General features: G+C 34.3%; 1 protein-coding gene across 1 annotated transcript in view; it reads right to left on the bottom strand.

The window, feature by feature from the left end:
• ZNRF2 (zinc and ring finger 2) overlaps positions 1 to 21,876 on the bottom strand; it is a gene marked incomplete at both ends in the record, with an annotated part of 77,493 nt that overhangs the window by 8,714 nt on the left and 46,903 nt on the right. The window contains one exon of the mRNA XM_084229803.1: positions 414 to 519. Within this exon, the coding sequence (XP_084085929.1) occupies positions 414 to 519 (106 nt within the window). The remainder of the gene's footprint in view (positions 1 to 413; positions 520 to 21,876) is intronic.

Below are 21,876 nucleotides of genomic sequence, written 5' to 3'. Positions count from 1 at the left end.
ACAAGAAGACTTTATATAAGAGAAACCAGAATGACTTTGGAATCAAACAAACAGCTTGAATCTCAGCTTTGCCATTCAGTAATAATCATGTGAACTTGGAGAGCTTCTCTAATGTTTCCTCAGCCTATTTCCCTAATTGTAAAATGAGGTTGTTAGCAGGTTTAAATGAAATATACTGTGACTAATATTTGGGTCACAGTAAATATAAGATTTTAGGATACAAACATAGTAATATAAGATTTTAGGATGTGGGTCAGAATCCTAGTTCCAGTAGGGAAAAAAAGACTGTAATTTCTATGAAATGGGCGTGGGGTAGTTTCAACAAAGAAGTCTTTTCATCAGTAACCTACTAAGTTTGAAACTGAGAATATTTTCCTCTGATATTAATTAGGTTAACATAAAAATAAACTTACCCTTTATGATATATGCATAGACAAGGCAGTCGTGCTATAGTATCTCCCTGCTGCAATTCTTCTAGGCATATTGCACATTCCCCAGCATCTTTACTCAGTACATCCTCTGAGAAAAGAAAAAATAATTCAGAACAATAAAACTAAAGAATTATGTGCTAAATTTATAAAGTGGTGATTGCATATTTTTCTTAAATACATGGAATTCTGCACCCATATTTGAAATACTAATCACAAGTCAGTGTTTCATCCTTTTACATGTCATTGAGGCATTATAGTAGGCAAAAACATTATAGAATTCTCCAGTTTGCAAAGGATTTTGCTATAAAACATTCTCAGTAAGTCAGTTATTTTTAATTTGGAATTCATTTTCCTTCTCTTACTAATTAATAGTTATTTGGTGCCCAAGATAGTACAAAAAAGTTTAGAATGTAATGTACTGGGGGAAAAACCCTATGAAAATACTATTATAAATTTAAAAAATTCTAAAATAACAAAATTGAGTTAAAGAAATTATCCTGATATGACTCTGAAAAATCTGCTTAACTCAACAAAATGAAAAGGTAGATCAAAGTTTTTGTGTTGATTCTGAAAGGGATTTTTGGAAACTTGAAGATTTCAGATACTGGATATAATCCTCATAATTCTTTCTCATGACAGTGCCAAGCATACTCTAGGGAGCAATCAGAGTGGCTCCACAAGGGTCCAATAGGGTATTTTAAAAATCTCAGTAACTGTTCTGTATTAAAATGTTAAAATGTTAAATTTTAAATCTTACAAGGATGTTACCTAAAATAGAGTATGTTAGTCAGATATGCCTTGTGACTCTTTAAATCAGTAACAACTAAGGCATGCAAAAAAAAAAAAATACTGAAGAGTATGGACAAACGGTTGAAAAGTATACTTTCTCATGTTTAGAGAACAAAAAGCCAAATACACTGGACTTTGCAATATTAATTTGTACTAGATAAATTACTGCTTTGAAAACAAAAATAAGGGAGTGGGAGGGTAACTGTACTAATCTCTACCTAAATGCCGAAATATTTGCTGGGTAGTTCCATACCCTCTATAAAACCCAACAAATTAGTTGTACATGTATCGGTAATAGTTCCTTGTAGAAAAATTCATCCTGTAAGAAGCAGGTTCCCCTTTAGTTAGTCATTTTCAGATGGCACATTGAAAGGAAACACAGATTCTATTTGGTGTATAGAAAAGAAGGTAGATGATTTGCCTGTAAAGCTGAAATGGGTAAGGTCTTAGCAAGATGAGTTGAAGTTTTCTGAATCTAGGCAATATGGCAGAGGTGATTTTAGCTACTAATGGGTAACTCACAAGTTAATATATCATTCAGAGACCTAAACAGAACAAGATTTCTGGACAACTAAAGCTGGCTAGTTGGAAAAATGCTACTGAACACCTCCCTCAAGTTCCATGGCCCCATTTTTCTTTTCTTGACCCTGTAGGAGGTTCCATTCACTACTCTCAAAACTATCCCACTCCTACCCTGACACCATATCTTTTCTCCTTCTCTTCATCTCCCTTTTATTCTCTTATTGGTCTGGACTGCTTCCCACAGAAAGGGAATGAATTCAATGCAAAGTACCTAACTAGTGATAAAGTTAACTCAGGACTCAAAAAATGGAAGCTCCCTTGGAGGCCTATTCACAAATCAACAGGTACCTGTGCTTAAGGGAAATATCTCACTGTCAAGAAAACCTAACACTGATCACAATCTTCCAATTCAGCTTTAATTAGCTTACTACTTCCCCTAGAAAGTAGGACCCCTAGTCTAATAAGGTAACTCTCTTGGCCAATCAAGCCCCACTCCCAATTTACCTCTTCTAATAGTCTATAAAACACACTCTTGCCCCAAATCCCTTGCTGGGAGTGCTTCACTGCTTGTGAGCTACTGCAGTCTCCCACTGGCTTTTAGTAGACCTCAAACTTGTTATTAAATTGTTTCAGTTTTATCATTTAACACAAGGATGATAGTGGTGAGAATAAAAAGGATCTGAAGGAAACACTAAAAGATCTAAATAAGACTTCTAATTATGAATTATATGGGATATCTCACCACTTAAAGTTTTTTTTTTACGATAAAGATACCGTATACATCACAATAATGAATCCAAGTTCTATGACAAATTTTAAAAGAACCAACCATCATTTTACATCAAGCCTAAGACACCACTGATTATAATAGACCTCATTAGTTTATGATACCAAGAAAAAGATGCTTCCATAAAACTACAACACAAATCAATTTTAAGACTCATCTCATTTTTCAGAGCTGTTAAAGTATAAAAAAGTGTGTTAGAATTAATAAAACAGGCTATCACACTTTTCATGGGGGGGGAAATTATATCTAGATTTATATCTAAGTAAAGCATAAAATTTTAATTATCATAAACTAGGAAAATGCAACAGACCAGCTTTTACAAAACAGGAAAAATTCTTTCACATTTTTGCCTATAAGGTTATGTAACAGATTCTCAACACCAAATGAAAATAAGTAGCTAGCTACTAAATACAGGCTTCTCAATGCACTGTTCATAATAAAACTCTCCCACTTTTATGGTGTTCTATAATAACCAAATCTCATTTCTTTTTTGCAATAGTTTTTTTTTAAAGATTTATTTATTTATGCATCCAAGAACTGGGGTATAGGCCAGAGGTGTGGGGGGGGGTGGTTAGAGGATTCTCCAGAGACAGAGTGGGGAACAGAACAGGCAGACTTGACTGAAATACATTGCTGAGGGGAGCAGTGGGTGAGACAGGAGAGGTCTGGGTTGCTCCCTGGCCAGCTGGGGACTGAACTTGTGCTGAAGAGGCTGTGATAGCTTCATAGGTTGTGTTTTAACCCCTTGTGCCAAGCCACCAGGGAGGCCCATCTTTTTTGCAATAGTTTTTAAAAAAAATTTTATCCTGTTTATAAGAATATATTTGCAGTACAACAAAGACAAATTCAATCTGCAAATGATTAAAAAATGATGTTTTAAGAATGTAATGTTTTAAGAATGTAAGAGCAAACTTAAAATATTTCAAGTTTAGACTAGAATGCCACATTAACGTCAGTCATTTTGATTGTAAGCTCTCTAAACCCTAATAATGAAAAATAATCAAAACTATTTTCTATGTTAAGAAAGGTACCTTACTTAATAAAAACCCAAGCAGATTTCAATGCAGCAGCAATGCAGCATCCACAGTAAACTGTTTCTAGTGAAATGAGTTCTACCCATAAAACTAAAAGCTTATGTTAACATTGTAGCCACTGCTCAACTGCATTTTGATAAACAACTGAGTTAAAACAGTTTAGACTCATTGCAAACCCTCAGTTACTGCCTCAAAATAAATGCTTCCTTTTCAAATTTTAAAGTTTGTATCAAATAGGATCTTCATATATTTGTAAGTACTTTTCAGTTCTGAAAATTCACAATGCCGTATGATTAATTTTTGCTTACTTAAGAGAATTGCTATAGTATTCTCCTCTCCCATTCCATTGTGACACTTGTAGAGTTTAGTAATATGATACATTCAGAGCTAAACAGGGCCTGAAAATACCATTAAATCCAGAACACTCAGTATCTTCAACACAGTTAGGAACAGATTACTAAAAATCTCTAGTCAGTAAATGGATAACATACTTAAAGGTACCCTACAGGTAATAAGGAGTCATTGCTTGGGACTGGAATACACTGGGGGCAGACTACTAACTAGTCGAAACTGGTAACAGAAGCAGAAAGCGGAACACTAACAGACAACTACCAAAGATGGCTGCTCTGGATCCTCCTCTACAAAAGAGATACTCAAGACTGTAAACAGGAAACTAAACTTGTGTTGCTTTTGAAAAAAGTATTGCTGATATCCTCTCTAAACATCTGGAACAGTAAATTCAGCACATATCCCATCAGTCTATTTGTCTTATTTGTCTGGTCTATGCATCAATTTAGATGTACTGATTCAGGAAAAGAAGACTTAAAAGACTGGAAGAAAGAATTTTTAAACAGAAGTGGCAGGTATAGAATCACTTGATGTGAAGTAAATTATACCTCAATATAGAGAAAATATTATAGAGTTAGGCATTATCTCCAGAGATTCTGAAATCTACACCTGCCTCAGAAACACAAATGCTATTATGTGAAAGCATTTTGAAATAGAAATTGTGTTACACTTAGATTTAAAAATTTAATATGAATTTTCATTCTCACTATTATTAGCTATCTAACACCTCTAAAATATTGGTAAACGTTGAGTTTGCTTTTACTCTTCAGTATTAGTATAATAAAGGTATTCAAAATATAGAGATGAATTATTTTGGTTATATGAAAAACTTTAAGAGTTATAAAAACAGTGTGAAATATTCATTTTTATTACCATAATTACTGGAAAATATTTCATGGACTTCTCCAAAAACAAAGTTGACCATTTTTCTATTTCTTTTTCTTCTCCTTCTGGTATTCAGTTGTTTCAACTACACAGTGTCATCAAATAATCAATGCTATGGCCACCAGGAACTTTTATAGGATACTCCTGACCTAGCTACTTCTGGAGACCTATTATAATTGCCAATCTGGATCAACTTCATACAAACAACACTGCTTACTAATTTTTAAATTACAATTTTTAAATGTTTTGACTTCATGCTACATTTAAATGTATTATAAACATCCATTTTGTTACATGTTTTTAGATGTATTTTTCAATTAATCCTCTACAGTAACTAATGTTATACCTCCATTTTATAGAGAAGGAAACCTAGGCACAAAAGAAGTGACTTAACGGAAGTTATTAAACAACTAAGTCCTGAGGTCAGGATTCACTTTTAGGTTAAACCCTTGACTTTTTACTGCTTCATGAATTTTGCTACAAGAAACCATTTCACTTTAAATGAGCATAAATAATGAAGGAAATTAATTGTTTGGGGCAAAATAAAGTTTTATATACTCAAGATGGAGTCTACTACATATTTAGAGACGTATGCTCAAGATGAAACATACACTTTAGTTTCTAGAGTTATTCAAACTGCTATTAAAAACTGGTATCATAAATGAGCTTACACTTTACTGTTGACACTACTGAGAACAACCCTGGTTCAACAGAACTTTCTATGTGATGAAGGTTTTTTAAATCTGTCATCCAAAATAGCAATCACTACCCATATAAGGCCTGAAAACAGCACTTGAGTTGTAGACAGTGCAACTGAGGAATGAATTTTAAATTTTATTGAAGTATAATGGGAAACTTTAAAATATATAGTAGGCAATGAACATACATTTATAAATTAAAAACTTCTACAAATTGATATTTTGCTTACAGCCTCAAGCTCTTAAATCTCATTGCCCAAAGAAATTACTTAAAATTCAAGCAGCCAAATGTGCAAAATTAAAATATTTAGCAAGTACAAGCACATATCCATATAGTTACTGCAGATCAAGACAACATGAAAAAAAGCAGACAGCCAAAATCTTTTTGGTAAAACAAGAACAAATAAGACCAAATTTGTTAGAGGCAGCCAAGAAAACTACATGCGAAAATTTCAGTCATCACAACTTTATTTTCAGATCAAGCATCCAAACAGGTATATGATCTTTTCAGCCAAATACAATGCCAAGCACTACTATGGATCAGGCATTTTACCTGAATACTTATTTTTTGTTCTTGAACCCTCAATGATAGCAGTAGAAAACAAAAGCAGCTGAAATGTGAAATAATTCCTAGAAAAATCAAGAATTAAAAAAATTCACAACATTAGTAAGAAGCAATTACTCAAAGAATGAAAAGTTGGGGCTCACAAAGGTTATTAATAAATGTTTTCAGATATAAAGTTGTCATTATAGTAATGGATTTAAAAGAAGTTAACATCAGCATTCAAGAATGTAGATCTATGAACTACTATTGCACTCAAATATCCTAAAGGGAATTAGAAGTGATAATTAACACAGGGAAACTGCCATTTTCATCATAAAGCAAACATCAATAAAAACATAGGAAATCTTTATTAAACTAGCTAAAACTGACATTTTAAAATCTTTTTAAGAAACTTATCTGGTTCAACTAGAAATCACTGACTTCCTCTATCTAGAAACCACTGAGAATTATTGCTTCAATAATTTCCTTAGTTTAAATATAACTAAGAATTGACTAAATACATAGGTACTCTTTATCAGCAAGTTAAACATTTAATTAAAATTAAGACTAATTCTTCAAAAGGAGGTAAGTAAAGAACTTGTGACTCTTGCGATGACTTAAGGAAAATTGTGTAATTGAGGTTTAGTGTCTTTGCTAAGAAAATGTAAGTAAACTAAAACTGAACCCAAATCATAAACTCTAAAAGGTAAAATATGCAAAAGGAACACTAACTCAATACTTAGAGAGTTAGCTTTCCTGGGTCTTCTTCCTAACTTGCCTTAAAAAAGCTAGCTAAGGTTTAAGCATGTTATACAACTATATAGCTAACAAATTGCCAGAAGTCATATAATTTGATTAAGAAATTATTTTATTACCAAATTAATCCCTAGTATCTAAAGAAGGTAACTTTCCTATGCCCCTTCCTTGTCACAAATGAAAAATAAAACTAAACTCAAAAATAATTACACTGATTTGCCAAACCCTAAACATTTTACTAAATGAGTTGTCCATATTAAAAAGTGTAAAAATATTTTGAAAATGATGAAACATACAAATATAGATAAATTTATACTACTATTATATTTACTGAATATACTTTGAGCTAAGTTTAAATTTCAGGTTCATTTGCTTTTGAATCACTATAGAGAAAAACACCAGTTCTAAATAAAAAAAATCTGATTTTTCAAGCTTAATTTATCTTTGTATATTTTAAATATTAGAGTATTACATTATGAGCCTAATGGCAAAAAAGGAAAAGGAATTAAGCAATCTGGGAATTATGTACTAAAAAAAAAGTCTAGCATGGTATTTAATATGGAATATGTATGTTCTAACAGTAGCTTTGTATTTATTATTGGCAAGAAAGGACTCTTCTCTGAGTTTGTTTTCCCCAATCTAAACTGGTTATAATAATGAAACCTGCTTGACCTGTCTTTTGAAATTGTTTTGATGGTCTAATGAGATAATACAAAGGGAAGGCAAACTCATAGGGGGAAAAAAAGCTTGAACAATGCACACAACTCTGAGATTCATTTTCTTCAAATAAATCCCTTATCTCATGTAATCTTTTTATTGATGATTAAAAATAAAACAAGTAATGAATATGAAAAGGTTCTAACTAAATGTTAACTGAATATAAATAAAACTTTCACTACAGAATTACTGAAGTAAACTAAAAAAATGTCAAGTCTAATATCATGTGACAATCTGTATTATGTCAGAAGTATTATTAGGTTCATAAACTAGGATTTATTTTATATCATTTTATTAGAATGAATTTAAGGAGCATTACACAACATGTATGTCTACTGTTGCTGAGGCTAAAATGTAACAGACTTTCCTATTCTACTGTTGCCCCTCAAGGCTGTAAAATAATTAGTAGGCTGACTGATAAATATTGTAGGATCACAAACTCAATGTCAGGATCACAAACTCAAGTGCCTAAAGGTGCATAGCCAAAAAACATTTAAGAAAGAGTTTCTTAACCATCTTATAAGAAACAAGAATAGTAGAGTTATGATGATAAATACCGGTTGAATTTGATTTTGATTTTGGGGATTAACAGGCAATTATGATAAACTGGTACATATATAGCCCTATCTAAAGTGGCAGCTGATCCCACAGCAGAATGTTATGTGAGAAGGAAGGTGCAGTGTAGCCACCTAGTACGTACTTAAAACATTTGCAAATTAGGCTGTTAGGTAAAATTTCTCATTTCTAAAATATTCACTCACAAAACACTGATAGTGCTGGTAAAGCAAAAATAATGTCTGTGAGCCAGATGAAGTCAATACTTTGCAAACTCTATCAGAGAAACAGTAAATTCCAGGAGGGCAAGGAATTTTGTAGGTTTTCTGCTTACCCCAGCAGGTAGCATGGTGTTTTACACACAGTAAGTGCTCCATAAATATTTTTTGAACAGCTTATGAAGCGAAAGATCTCAGGAGGAGACTAGAAAAAATAACAAGCAACAAATAAACTGTCAATGGGCAGAGAAAATGCCCCAAAGCCAGTAGTTGCAGTTCTAGTGGCTTGGGCATTTTGTTTGTAGCATGGTGACTCAGCAGAGCTAAGACCCCCTCCCTTTTTTTATTTTAACTGTATTGTCTTCTTTATCCAAGAGGTTCATTATCAGCCAATCAACCAAGAAAGCACTGAATACATGTTAAATTTGTCAACAAATACTTATGTTGTTTACTATGTTTAACAGGTAAAGAATTGAAAGTCTATGCAAGGAAAGATATTTAAAATGTCCACTCATGAGATAATAAAACAAAGTGTGAAACTCAAACATATCTGGGAAAAATCAAGAGGTTGAGAGAACCCGTAGCTCTGACAATAAGTCATGTTAACAACAGAGTTCTTTATCTCCTTTTATCTAGCTACCAACTAGCTGAAATAACTTTGTCTAATTTTTGGATCCTGGAGAATCTAAATTCATCTGAAACCTCAGGTAATTAAACTATGTGAAAATCATTAAAGACAAAGTGTAAAATGGATTTTTTAAAAAAAATTGTTCTGAGGAGAAAAATGAATAGATTTGGAAGGAGGTTTATTTATTTTCAATGGGTCTGCTCAATGTCCAGTCTCTAGACTGCCCAGGCAGTCATCAGTACCCGAGTGAATCCCACTGGGACATGGGAAGAATTCTCCTCTCAGATATTGAACACTCCAGAAAGAAGCTACAGAGTTGAACTGAGGATAGACCTCTCCCTGTACCCCAACACAGGGCAACTTCTATCTCACGCTCTCAAACAAACAGGCCTTAGTGTGTGCTAATCTAATGACCAATAGGTTCACAAGAGAACAATATCTTGTATCCTATCATGTATTTAAGAAGGATGTAACAGTATCATCTACATGTCCACTTGTTAGTGGGCAGAATGAGTGACATCCCAGGAGCCCCCTTACCTGCCTGCCTGCTCTAAATGGGCTCTGCCACCCAACACATAAAGACAAAACATATTCTACTGAATAAGACCTTCAATGCAAAAGAACTTCAATTAGTGTGCAATAGAGAAAAGAGAAAGAAAATAGTTAAAAGAGTTTCCAATTAAATGCCTAAAGCTACCCATTCTCTAGCAGGATTTGCCCTGCCAAACAGGAATGGCCCAAAACTAGGCCACTGAGACCCAAAAGCGTGCCATAAATCTATGGTAACCTTTGGTGGAGAAACATAGGAAAGGGCAGAGGGGGCCATGCAAATCTGTAAGGAAAAGAGCAAATTCAAGATAAAGGCTGCCATTATCAGTCCCCCCACAGGTCTCTTACCCACATCTCTGTCTTTCTCAAGTGTCCCTTTCCATGTCCTCCAAGTCCTTGGTACAAGTCCAAGGCCAACAAGCAAGCACAGCTTCTTCTTCTCATATCTCTCTGGTCCCTGTGCCTCTTCCAGTTTCCTCCTGGTCCTCCCTCTTTCCTTCCTTTCCCAATTCCTTTAAAGCTTCCCCTTGCTGCTCAACCCCACCTGTCCTTAGGATAGGGCCGGGATCCTGGAACCTCCCTTTCCATGGCTATCACACCATTCACACTGAGAAATTCTGTGAGCAGTGGTCCCAACAGGAGAGGTCTGCCAGGCCATGTGGGAATCTCCCAGGCCGACCGGGAATTGAACCTGTGCTGCAGAGGCTGCAGACAGTTTCACAGCACGGCGCTCAAGCTGCTGTGCCACCAGGGAGGCCCTGCCATGGATTTTAAAAAGGAACAAACAGAAGTAGCTGCACAAGAGCACATGCAAAGACATAAGAATTCAGGAGAGAAGATGAAAAGGGGGGGGGGGGGAATGATTATAAACTGAAGGTGAAAATGGAAAGGATACAATAAAGAACAGAAATTCACAGTTAGGTATACAGGGGATCATAAATGAGAAAAATAGAGTAAATAAACTGGAAATGAAGAAAGCTTTAAGAATTAAAGAGAAAATTATCTATAAAGACAAGATTCAACTATGTATACCCATACTCATTCAAAGTAAAATTTAAGAAAATATTAGAGAAACAAAAATAAATCTACATATTTAAAGAAAAGACTAGATTTTAGAAAGAACTAATCATGAAAAATCAACATTATTTAAAAGATATACTAGTAGATACTGGAGACTGGCCATTAAAAGAGTATAAGATGGCTAGAAAACCTAAAGCAGAGACTGGGGATGAAAACTGAATCTACTCAACTGTAAGACTAAAACAAATATGGAATCTATGACTAGATAATATATATACCTGGAGTGTTGAAAGAATTATTTTTCCATAACTGGGTATCAAAAATATATTTTAAAGCTAACAAAGCAAATAACAGAAATATAAATATATTTAATAGTACAAGAATAAACATTGGCATGCACTTGATATGTAATAAACTAAAATTAAGACAGAGAAGATGGAGAAAGTAGAAATACACCAATTTCATCCTTGCTAATAAAATACTGTGTTAAAACATAAGGATTAAGGGCCTCCCCGGTGGCGCAGCGGTTGAGCGCTGGGGTGCGAAGCTGCCCGCGCCTCTGCAGCGCCGGTTTGATCCCCGGCTGGTCCCCGGACACCGGAGGAGGGTCCCACATGATACGCGGACCTCTCCTGCCGCCCGCTGCTCCCCTCAGCAGTGTGCTGCTCCCCTCAGCAGTGTACTTCGGTCCTCTGCCTGTTCTGCTCCCCGCTCTGGCTCTGGTGAATTCTCTCACCCTCCCGCGCTTCTCACTGTACCCAGTGCTTGTATAAATAAAAAATAAATCTTAAAAAAAAAAAAACACACACACATAAGGACTAAGATTATATAGTAATCTCTAAAATTACAGTTCTTCCTAATTAAAAGAAACATACTGAACAAAGAAAAACTGACCACTAAGTAAAATGTGTTCAAAAAGTCATAAAAATAAAAGTAGGGTAGGGCCTCCCCTGGTGGCGCAGCGGTTGAGCGCTGGGCTGCGAGACTGCCGGCAGCCTCTGCAGCGCCGATTCGTTCCCCCGCTGCAGGCAAGGGTCCCACAAAAAAAAAAAAAAAAAAAAAAAAAAAAAAAAGGTTGGTATAAAATGACAACTAAAATTAGCCATATTGATAAAAGAAAATGGGCAAGACCAACACATTAAAAAAAAAAAAAAGGATTAGCTACCAAAGAAAATTTAACTCTGCATTGCATATATGAACAAAAAGATTCAGGAAAAATGAAAATAAAGAGAAAATATTTATTAAGCAAATGCAAACTAAAAGAAAGAACTACAAAGTGAACATCAGACGAGGTCCAATGTAGTGCAAAAAGCATTCTTTTAAAGAACACATAGGACCCTACAGAAAACTAAAATATGCAATTTGCACCTGTTATAATTATGAAGAACATATTCACAGTACCAAATAGCATAGCATCAACATTTACAAAGCAAAAAAAGTATGGACAATACAGATGAAAATGGAAACCCCATAGCAGTTAGGAGACTTTATTCACAAGAGTCCATGACAAATCAAGTAAATTAAAAAAGGTGGTTATGAAAGACCTTCACATTGGATATGAGAACAGAACATTAACCCCAAATGACCACATATTAAACCACAAAGGAAATCTTAATAAATGATCACAACACATTAAAACTGAAAAAAACAAAAACAAAAACAAAACAAACAAACAAAAAAAACAGCACAAGGCAGGGGATAGGGAGGAGCCCCTAATCTGGGAATTTAAAAACACTCAAATAACTTTTGAATTAAAAAAAGGATGTCTCCTCAAATACAGAATATCTAAACAGAAAAAGCAACAATGATAAAAACACCACATATCAAAATCTATGGAAGAACTAAAAAACCTTCAGAAAAAATTTCATACCCTTTCACACTTACGCTGAAATAAGAAAGATGGAGAAAAGGATGAAGAAAAATAAATGAATACTCCCAACTCAGCAAACCAGGAAAAGCACATCAAATAAAAAGTAAAAGAAATGGAAGAAATGACTTAAACAAAAATATGTTAGCAAAGTGGTGTCTTAGAATTCTCTTGACAGTCATAATGTCATTGTTTTCCCATTTTTTCCCTTAATTTATGTATCTCTAGAGGTGACATTCAAACACACATATATCCCTGACCACGCAAGGCTTCAAGGACTACATCTTACAGACATATTCATGCACATATAAAAATCAGTGAGAATTTAAATATCCATCAATAAGGAACTGGTTATTAAATTAAGGTTTATCCATCTATGAATATAAAGTTATTCCAAGAAACAGTGAAAATCATTTGCAATCATTTCCAGGATATTATTATGGGGAAAAAAAAAAAACCCTTAACATTCACAACTGTCTACAGCATAGTATTATTGTGTGAAATGTGTGTGTGTGGGATTAGCTTTATCTCTGCATTTAAATCTCTCTCCAAGGAGCACAGAAACTGGGAAGGGTAACAGAGAATGTATGAGGGAAAGTCCACTGGTTATCTTTATAGCTCTTTGCTTTGGAAACATATTACCTACCCAAAAATAAAATTAAAATTAAGAAAAGAAAAAAGGGGAATGAACAAAGATGGCAAGTAAATGAAAGTAAAAAAACAAAACAAAACTGAGAGACAATTCTCCATGGGCATCTGTTGCTTCTGAATGTTTAACACTATCTTTTCAATTATCTTTGTAGAGTAAACAGCCTTCAGAAGATATAGTGTCCCTCTCTAGTGCAGAGCAGACCTGCCTACTACCCATGATAAAACATTCAGGGTCCCTAAACTCACAGTTCCTCTTCTGTAATGCAACTCACTCAGGGTACAGCTTATCACTTGGCTCTCTTCCTATAGCCTTGTAGGAACTGATACATTGGCATAAGAAAATGCTGATATTCTTGCTAAAGGCTATCATAATGAGTAATAATACTAATAAAAAAGTCCTTTGAATTTTTTTCCCCTCAGAACCCACAAAAGAGTGGCAAGCTAACATATTAGTTTCCAAGCAGGGTGCAATCTCAGACCTATTAGTTTTTGAAAAACATAAATGAAAATAATAGATAAAACATAAGACTGGTATACTGTGTATATATATAGATCTTAGATCCTAAGATTGGTGTGTGTGTGTATATATATATATATATATATATATATATAAAAACTCAGAAGAAAAATGTGTGACAAATATTTATGCAAATCATATAGCTATGAAATGTATACAGCCAAAATAAACAAGAATATTGTCTAGTACAGTGTTAATGAGGATAAATACTGGAAGAGCTAGAAGTATGGCGAGCACAAAAACAAGAATATAAATTTTGAATTCTCCTCCCTAAAAGAATTTTAAGCAATATGCAGATAAAACGAGATAAAGAAACAGTGATGTTGGCTGCAGGGATAGGAAACCTTGAGTCCTTTGTATCACAATAAATGGGAATGTTAAAACTAAAAAAATAAATTCAAAGAAATACATGATTTGCCTCTTAGGAGATTAAGTTTCTAGGTTAAACTTTTACTCTTCTGTATTGATTTACTGGATGACTGATGGACTTAGATATAATTATTTTATACTGAGTTGGTTTCTAATATCATATGGTATTAATTTTGTTGCTCAAATTGTTTACTAGAAGCTCTTTCAAATTAGCTTCTGTATCACTTTGACATGCCATCATAATTTCAGTTTTGAGGGCTTCCTTTCTTTCACATGCCACAAGATGCTCTATACTCTTCTTTATGCTTTTATTCCACAGAATTGGTCCCCTGAGAACTGGTCCTGGTTGGTTTTGTTTTTATTTTTTTATTTCAGAGAATGGTGTTTAAAAACAAAGACTACTGGATGTTAAAGACTTTTTAAATTATAAAAAGATCTCGCACACCAAAAGGAATTAACAAGGAAAGGTCTGTGAATTGAGGTGAATACTAGGGGACAGAGTTTACAAAAGCATTAAGATAAAAGGAGACCCAACAATAATCTAGGAGGCACGGAGCCTCCAATCTTTAGATCCTAAGATTGGTATAGTAAAAAAATGAACAAATCATAAAGAAACAAATCATAAATACAAGTATTTGGATGGCAAAGGAGGAGGACTATCTGGGATATTTTTATTGCTTTTATTGTTGTATTACCTTAATCCACTACTAATACCTAAGAGTTAAATACAACTCCTCCAAAAGGGAGACTCATTGTGCTATTACTGCCTTCCTTGAAACCAAACCAGTCAGTGGCTGGGAACATACTTCTGAGGCAAATCTGGGGCAGCATTCTTAATTGTCAGGGCCAAGATGACTTAAAGGAGAAAACACATTTTTAAAAAGTTATAGGATAAATATCAATGGAAAATTATTCACAAACCATTTCTTTAATTGTCCTCTCTAACTTGGTTTCTGTAAAACAGCACTGCAATGAACATAGGTGTGCATATTTTCCTGCTAATTAGTGTTTTTGTATTTTTCAGATTCCTACAAGTGGAACTGCTAGATTATGCGGTAGATATACTATTAAAGTTTGAAGAAATCTCATACTGTTTCCCATAGTCGACATTCCTACTAACAGTTTTTAAGGGCTCATATTTCTCTACACTCTTGTCAACACTTGTTTCTGGTTTTGACATAGGCCATTATCACAGGTGTGAAGTATATCTCATTGTAGTTTTGATTGGCATTTCCCTAACAATAAGTAATGATGAGCATTGTTTCATGTGCTTGTTGGCACCCATCTATATAGCTCTTCTTTGGAAAAGTGTGTATTTAGCTCTTCAGTCCATTTTTAGGTGGGTGATTTGTTTTGTTGCCATTGAGTTTTATGAGCTTTTTTTCAGATGTCGGATAGTAGCCCAATGTTGAATATAAGATGTACAAATACTTTCCCCCCCATTCATAAAAAGTATTTTGTTTTTTATAACAGCTTCTTTTGCTGTACAGTAACTTTCATGGGGGGGGGGGGTTGATGCAGTCACATTTGCTTAATTTTGCTTTTGTTTCCCATGCTTTAGGAGTTGGGTCCACATTGACATCACTGAAGACAATGTTGGGGAATGTCTTGCCTATGTTTTCTTCTACATATTTTACAGTTTCAGGTCTGACTTCTAAGTCTTTAATTCAATTTGATTTAATTTTTGTTCCGGTTTGAGATAGTGGTCTAATTTCATTCTTCTGCATGTGTCTGTCCAGTTTACCCAACACATTTGTTGAAGAGTCATTTTAGATTCTTAACTGTCCATAAGCATGGGTTTATTTCTAGGTTCTCAATTTTAATCCATTGATCATACTATTTTGATTACTATAGCTTATAGTATAATTTGAAGTCTAGGAACATAATGTCTCCATTCTTTATTTTTGTGAGGACTGCTTTGCCTGTTGTTCATTCCAATTTCAGTAACATTTGTTCTATTTCCTTAAAGCACACCATAGAAATTTTGTCAGGGATGGCACTAAATGTTTATATGCTTTGGGTATGAAGGCTGTTTTTAACAATGTAAATACTTCCAATCCATGAGCATGGGATACCTTTCCATTTCTTTATGCCTTCTATTTCTTTTAATAATGTCCTACAAGTTTTCATTGTACATGTTTTTCACCTTTGTTAAGTTTAAAATGGGATGGTTTTCTTGATTTATTTTACTCTTCTCCTTCATTGTTTACATATATAAGTGCAACAGATTTTTGTACGCTGATTTTGTAGCTTGCCACTTTACTGCACTCATTTACTGCTTCTAATACTCTTTAGTGGAGTCCTTTGGGTTTTTTATTTATATTGTCATATGATCTGCAAATAGTGATAGTTTTATTTCTCTTGCCTAATTGCTCTAACTAGAACTTCTATGGTGAACAGCTTTTCAGCATTGAGTATGATGCTAAATGTGGGCTTGCCATATATGTCCTTATCATGTTGAGGTATGTTCCTTCTATTCCCACTTTATTAAGAGTTTTTATTGCAAACAGATATTCAATCTTTGTCAAATCCTTTCTCTGGGTCTTTTCATATGATGATGATTTTTATCTTTCCTTTTTTGATGTGTTAAATTGCACTGAGTTGCTTATGTGGAACATCCCTGCATTCCTGGAATAAACTGCACTTGGTCACATGTATGATCCTTTTAATGTATTAATGAATTATGACTGTTAAGATTTTGTTGAGGATTTTTTCATCTGTGTTCATCAGGGATATTAGTCTATAGTTTGTGATACCTTTATTTGCTTTTGGTATCAGGGTAATGTTACAAACTTAGAAGGTGCAATTTGCCCTATGTTATAATATCTCTTACAGATCCAAGAGTTTTGTATTTGTCTGTTCGACTTCTTACTTATTGTTAGGACAAAACAGCTACTTTGAAGCTTCTTACATAGTGAACTAGAAACTGTATGGAAACATTTTCCATCGCTCTTTTCTCTATCACTGTAATTTCCTCATAGTCATCATATACTTCATATACTTCAAATTCTCCTTAAAGCTCCATCTATTCTGCTTAACCCACTTACTGACATTTTAATGTTTAGAATTCTAAAGAGTTCTACTTGAATCTTATTTAAAATGTCTCTTATTTATTTTGTTTCCTCCTATCATCATTATAATTTTAGTGATCTGAAAATAAAGATATTTATAGTTGTTTCTAAAGTTCTTAGGGTGGTAATTCTAGTCATATCTGCTATCATTCCTTAGACACTTTGAATAGTTCTTTCCAAATTCACTGTTAACGGAGATTATTTTTCTACATGTGTGTTTTTGAATAGTTTTGCTGACCTCTTCTGGGCTATTATCTACCTTGAAATTTCGATAATACAGTATAAAGGATTTGATACTTGCTATTACCTTTAACTTTAGTACAAAAATCACTTCAATGCCACCCCACAATTAATGTTCAAGAAGTCATTTATAATACAATTAGAAACTCACATTTAAGTTAAAACTCAACCACAGAGACCATAATGCAACTAAATCAACAAGAAGATGTCAAATTAAGTAATAGAAATCACAGAAGACAAGGTTCACACAAATGCAGGCAATGATAATTCCCTCTTTTTAAATTCTGGTTGTTGGCAAGTTTTCTTTAACCTCAATTATAAGAGATGTGACAATTTCAGAAATCATACAGAATTCAAAATGATTAAAATAGGGGGAAAATTTAAAATCAAGAAAAAGTAGTATGTGAAGCAGAAAGCAAGTTTATAAATTAAAAGGACAACCACCTGGAAGCCCCAACAGTAGCTACAGAGAAACAAAATATGTTCTGTCCTAAAAATATGCTTCATGAGCAATGAGATCATTATTGAATAGAATATTATTTGTGCACATTAGAATCAAGACACTAATTTCCTCCCGCAATGTATCTTCAACATTTGGAAGAATATATTTTTTCACAGACAGTACATAAGTTCGGATCCTTTTTCCTCACTTTCATTGTAGAACAAATTCCTTTTCAATTCATTCATTCTTTAAATATCTTAAACAGAGTATTGGTCACATTCTGCTCTGTTCATAGAATCAGTCTTCTTTCAGATGATTCTGAAAAACTCTGCTTTGATTCACTGTGTTGTTTATATTAACTCTCAGCAGACAAACTTAGCTCAAGTTTGAGTGAGCACATGCACACTCAAAGTACCCAGTACAAATAAAACAAAGATTTCTTAAACATAAATTTATTGCTTTCAATCACAGAAGTCTAAGATAAAAACTGAACTTAATATGATGCCAAAAATGCTATTATCCAGTGTAAAGACAAATACAACCAAGGCTAAAATGTTCTGCAACATTTTAGAAGGTAAAGAACAAGAAAACAGATACAGACTCTAAACTAAAATTCACCAGGTTCACATACTACAAAACTATTTAAATTATTAGGTCCACAAACTTGTGAAAAGCTGACATCTATGAAGCCATTTTAAAATGCAACAGGGGAGTCATTACAGAGAAACTACATTACTTATCTTTTTTGAAATGGAACAAAGACCCTTGGGTTCAGCCAAAAGCAAATGTTTTAAGAACAATCAGGTATGGACTTTTGGCCAATGAATAGAATCAGTCAGTTCCCCTTTCATCCTTCCTAAAGAATCAGTAACCAATTATTTATAGCTGTTAAGGGGACCCCTTAACATAGCCAAGAACAGTTTAAGCATATTCACACTAACCAACTCTTTTCTTCAACCTCATCTTCACTTCTTCATACTTTATCTTTTTCTCTTCCTCCCATAAAAAGGTTTGATAACTTTGTCCCTCTAAGTTTCCTACCTGAGTCTGTGTATCAAGGATTGCAATTTTTTGATCCCATACAAACGTACTTTGCCTTTTTAACTGCTTCCTGAATTTTGAGGTTGACAAACTAAACAATAAAATACATGAAAGAAAAGAGATATGAAACAGGAAGTCCCTAACTCTGAGTCTGAGCTTCCAACTAGCCAATCAATTTTCTTCTTCAGTTACTAGGACTTAGATATTTGGATATATTACAGATTAAAAAAAAATTAAGAAAAGATAAAGAAAGTTGTGGGCTAGTCTGGAAACCAAATCAACATTTAGAGTACCATCTCTATATGAATTTGAAACCCCAAACACTAACTTGAATTCAAATTTTTGGAATTCATCCTATTTTAGAGTTTGTCTATAAATATATATTGCCTGACAACAAGCTCAACTATTCTCTTTGTTAACTATGAATGTTTACAGACAATTAAATGACTATACATTCAATAAATACATTTCAAAATTTCAGGTCTAGCTGCTTTATGAATAACTGCAAAAGGTACTAGTTAATAAGCACTATATATACTAAATGAAATTTTCTTGAATATTAACACTATTTCAAATCCAAATCTCTCTGATGCACATGTCTCTCTGGGAATCACTTTTCAGTAATTCAAATATGAAGTTCTGAGGATTCCAGCTGACTAAACAGATTCTATTTCAGACATTCTTTGACTCACCTTGTTCAGGCATTAAAGAAGTCAGTTTTCACACAGACTCTGAGATAGATGAGATTTTGGGGACTGAAGGGTGACAGAATAGGTGATGCAAAATAAGGCCCTTTGGCATATGGCATATGGCCTCATCAAAATATTAAGAACAGAATCACTTTGGTATGTGAATGATTTCGAGCTGAGGTCAACAGAGGCCCTGCAGGCTCATGAGAAAATTTTACCACTCTCTAATAACCTAGAAGAATGAAACTTTGGGGGTACTGCCCAGAATTTTTAAGTTTTACCAGAAATAATTTTTCTAACAGAGAAACTTATCTATATGGCAAACACCTAATTACTAAGCATCTGGTCTTTTTTCTATGAGTTACCTTCTCCCCCTGTAGGTCCTCTCTAAGTGAAGGCCCATTCTTTGGTTTCAGGATATATAGCCTTATTTTGCCCCACAGGTTTTATGATTCCAATCTTTATAGATTTCCCATAAGTATGTAATTAAATTTGGTTTTCTTCTCCCACTAATCTAATGTTACTTTGCTCAAGCAGTCCTAGCCAAAGAAGAATGGGGTAATTTTCTCTTCTGTCCCAGAACAGACACAAGAGAAGCTCTGAAAACAATAGAAGCTGCCCTTTTGTAAGTGAAACTGACAGTTACAAAGGCACTGTGAGGGCATTTCCATCTCTGTATCTGGAAGAAAAGGATGATTCTAAATCACAAGAGAATCTTAAAAAAATCTTACTTTTCCTGGTAACCTCCCACAACTGGCTTCCCTTCCCACCCTTTTTCTTTAGTCAAATCTCCACCAGAGTGAGTCTGAAGTACCTCAGAGAGCAAGAGTCCTAAATCAAGTTGCAAAAACAGCTACTCAACGCATTCATTTCAATGTTAAATTCTGTATCTCTTAACATTTTTGTAATCTGAGGAGAAATCAGATTGTTAACTAAATTTTACACTGGTTAATCTTCAATTAATCAATAAATCTTTGCTCAGAAATCACTGACTATTAGTAAGGTTGTAGGCTCCATATGTTTCACTGCCATATACCTAAGTTCTTACTGCAATACCTTATATTCAATACGTGCTCAGAAGACATTTCTTAGATGCTCAGAAGACAAATGTAAAATGAAGCCAATCTTTCAATTTCAAATCCAATTCTAATTTCCTTTCTAATTCATTCTATTCCAAACCAATTTTACATTTGAAACATGTGAAATTTCTCATCAGCTTTGAAGTTTATTTTTCTATTCATAAAATGTCAGAACACTTTTCCTTTTTTCTTTATTCTACTTTTTAAAGTCAGGTATCAACTATTTGGTTTTTTTTCCACATTTATTTCAAAATGTACTGATACTACACTGAAAAATCTGTCAGTGGTAAAACTGTTTTTCTACTTCAGTTACTTACAGGGGCAGGGGGAATAAAAACATCATTGGGGAGATGTAGAGATAAACTATTAACAAAGGTGAACAAAATTCACAATGGCTAAAACATGTATGAGGCAAGCATATTAGGACAAGTTCACTAAAGCAAAGTAATTCATAGCAGGGAAAAGTAAAGAGGGTTGGTGAAAAGCCATATAGATTTTTTTTTAAGTACTCATGAAAAAGTTAGAAGTGGGGAGCAGTAATAAAACAAAATTATGTAATTATCACATCAAGACCCTTAATAAGATAAACAAAATTGGTTGGGTCTCAAGGATGCTGACATTCAAAATGACACTGACATTCAAAAGGATGGATTTGCTCACATCAAATGTGTCTGATGGAAGCATGAGGGTCACCTCTCACAAACTATGTGTGAAGAAATGACGACTCTTGAGAATCTGTACTTCATTAATCCAGAGAAAGGGGGTATTTCAAATAGGAAAGTAAAGAGGGTCAGGATCATGGGAAAAGAAAGCCCTTCTGAAGGTGATGGTGGGGGTGTCAATATGCTAGGCCCTCTGTGTCCCTGTCCTCCTACCTCAGTGGGTCAAGTCAGAGAGGCCAGGGAAGGGGCAGGTAGAAGGTAATTGGGAAGAAGGGCCAGGCATGGATGGGTGTTCATAATGTAAAAGATGTGGCAGCACCCAGATGACCCCACCGTCCCTACTCTAAGTCAAATTTGCTTATTATTATGTCAACAGCCACTGAGGAACTGGCCCCCAAAGACAACCAGAAATGTTGATACAGTTATTCTTCTAGGTTCAGTTTTTCACATTAGTATTTATAGAATAGCCTGTGTTCACTTTTGGTGTGGTATACCGTTGAACACAGGTGCTCCAAGTCACATATCCCCAATACCTGGTGGCTCACAGAACGTAAAATTCCACCTGATGAAATGCCCTAACAAGACTGTTTGGTCATTATTTAAGATAATTTCTATCTTCTACCCGGATTATCTTGAAGAGGCTCTGCAGAATGTTTGAGAAGTTTCCCTTTGGTCCCATTATATACAGGGGGTAGGGAGTAAGGGATGGAATAGGAGGGAGGATGTTCACAGTGTGCAGAGGAAGCAAAATAGGAGGGGAATGGAGG

Source organism: Talpa europaea (assembly GCF_964194135.1).
Source record: "Talpa europaea genome assembly, chromosome: 3".
Lineage (NCBI taxonomy): Eukaryota > Metazoa > Chordata > Mammalia > Eulipotyphla > Talpidae > Talpa > Talpa europaea.
This window is presented reverse-complemented; position numbering and strand designations above follow the sequence as displayed.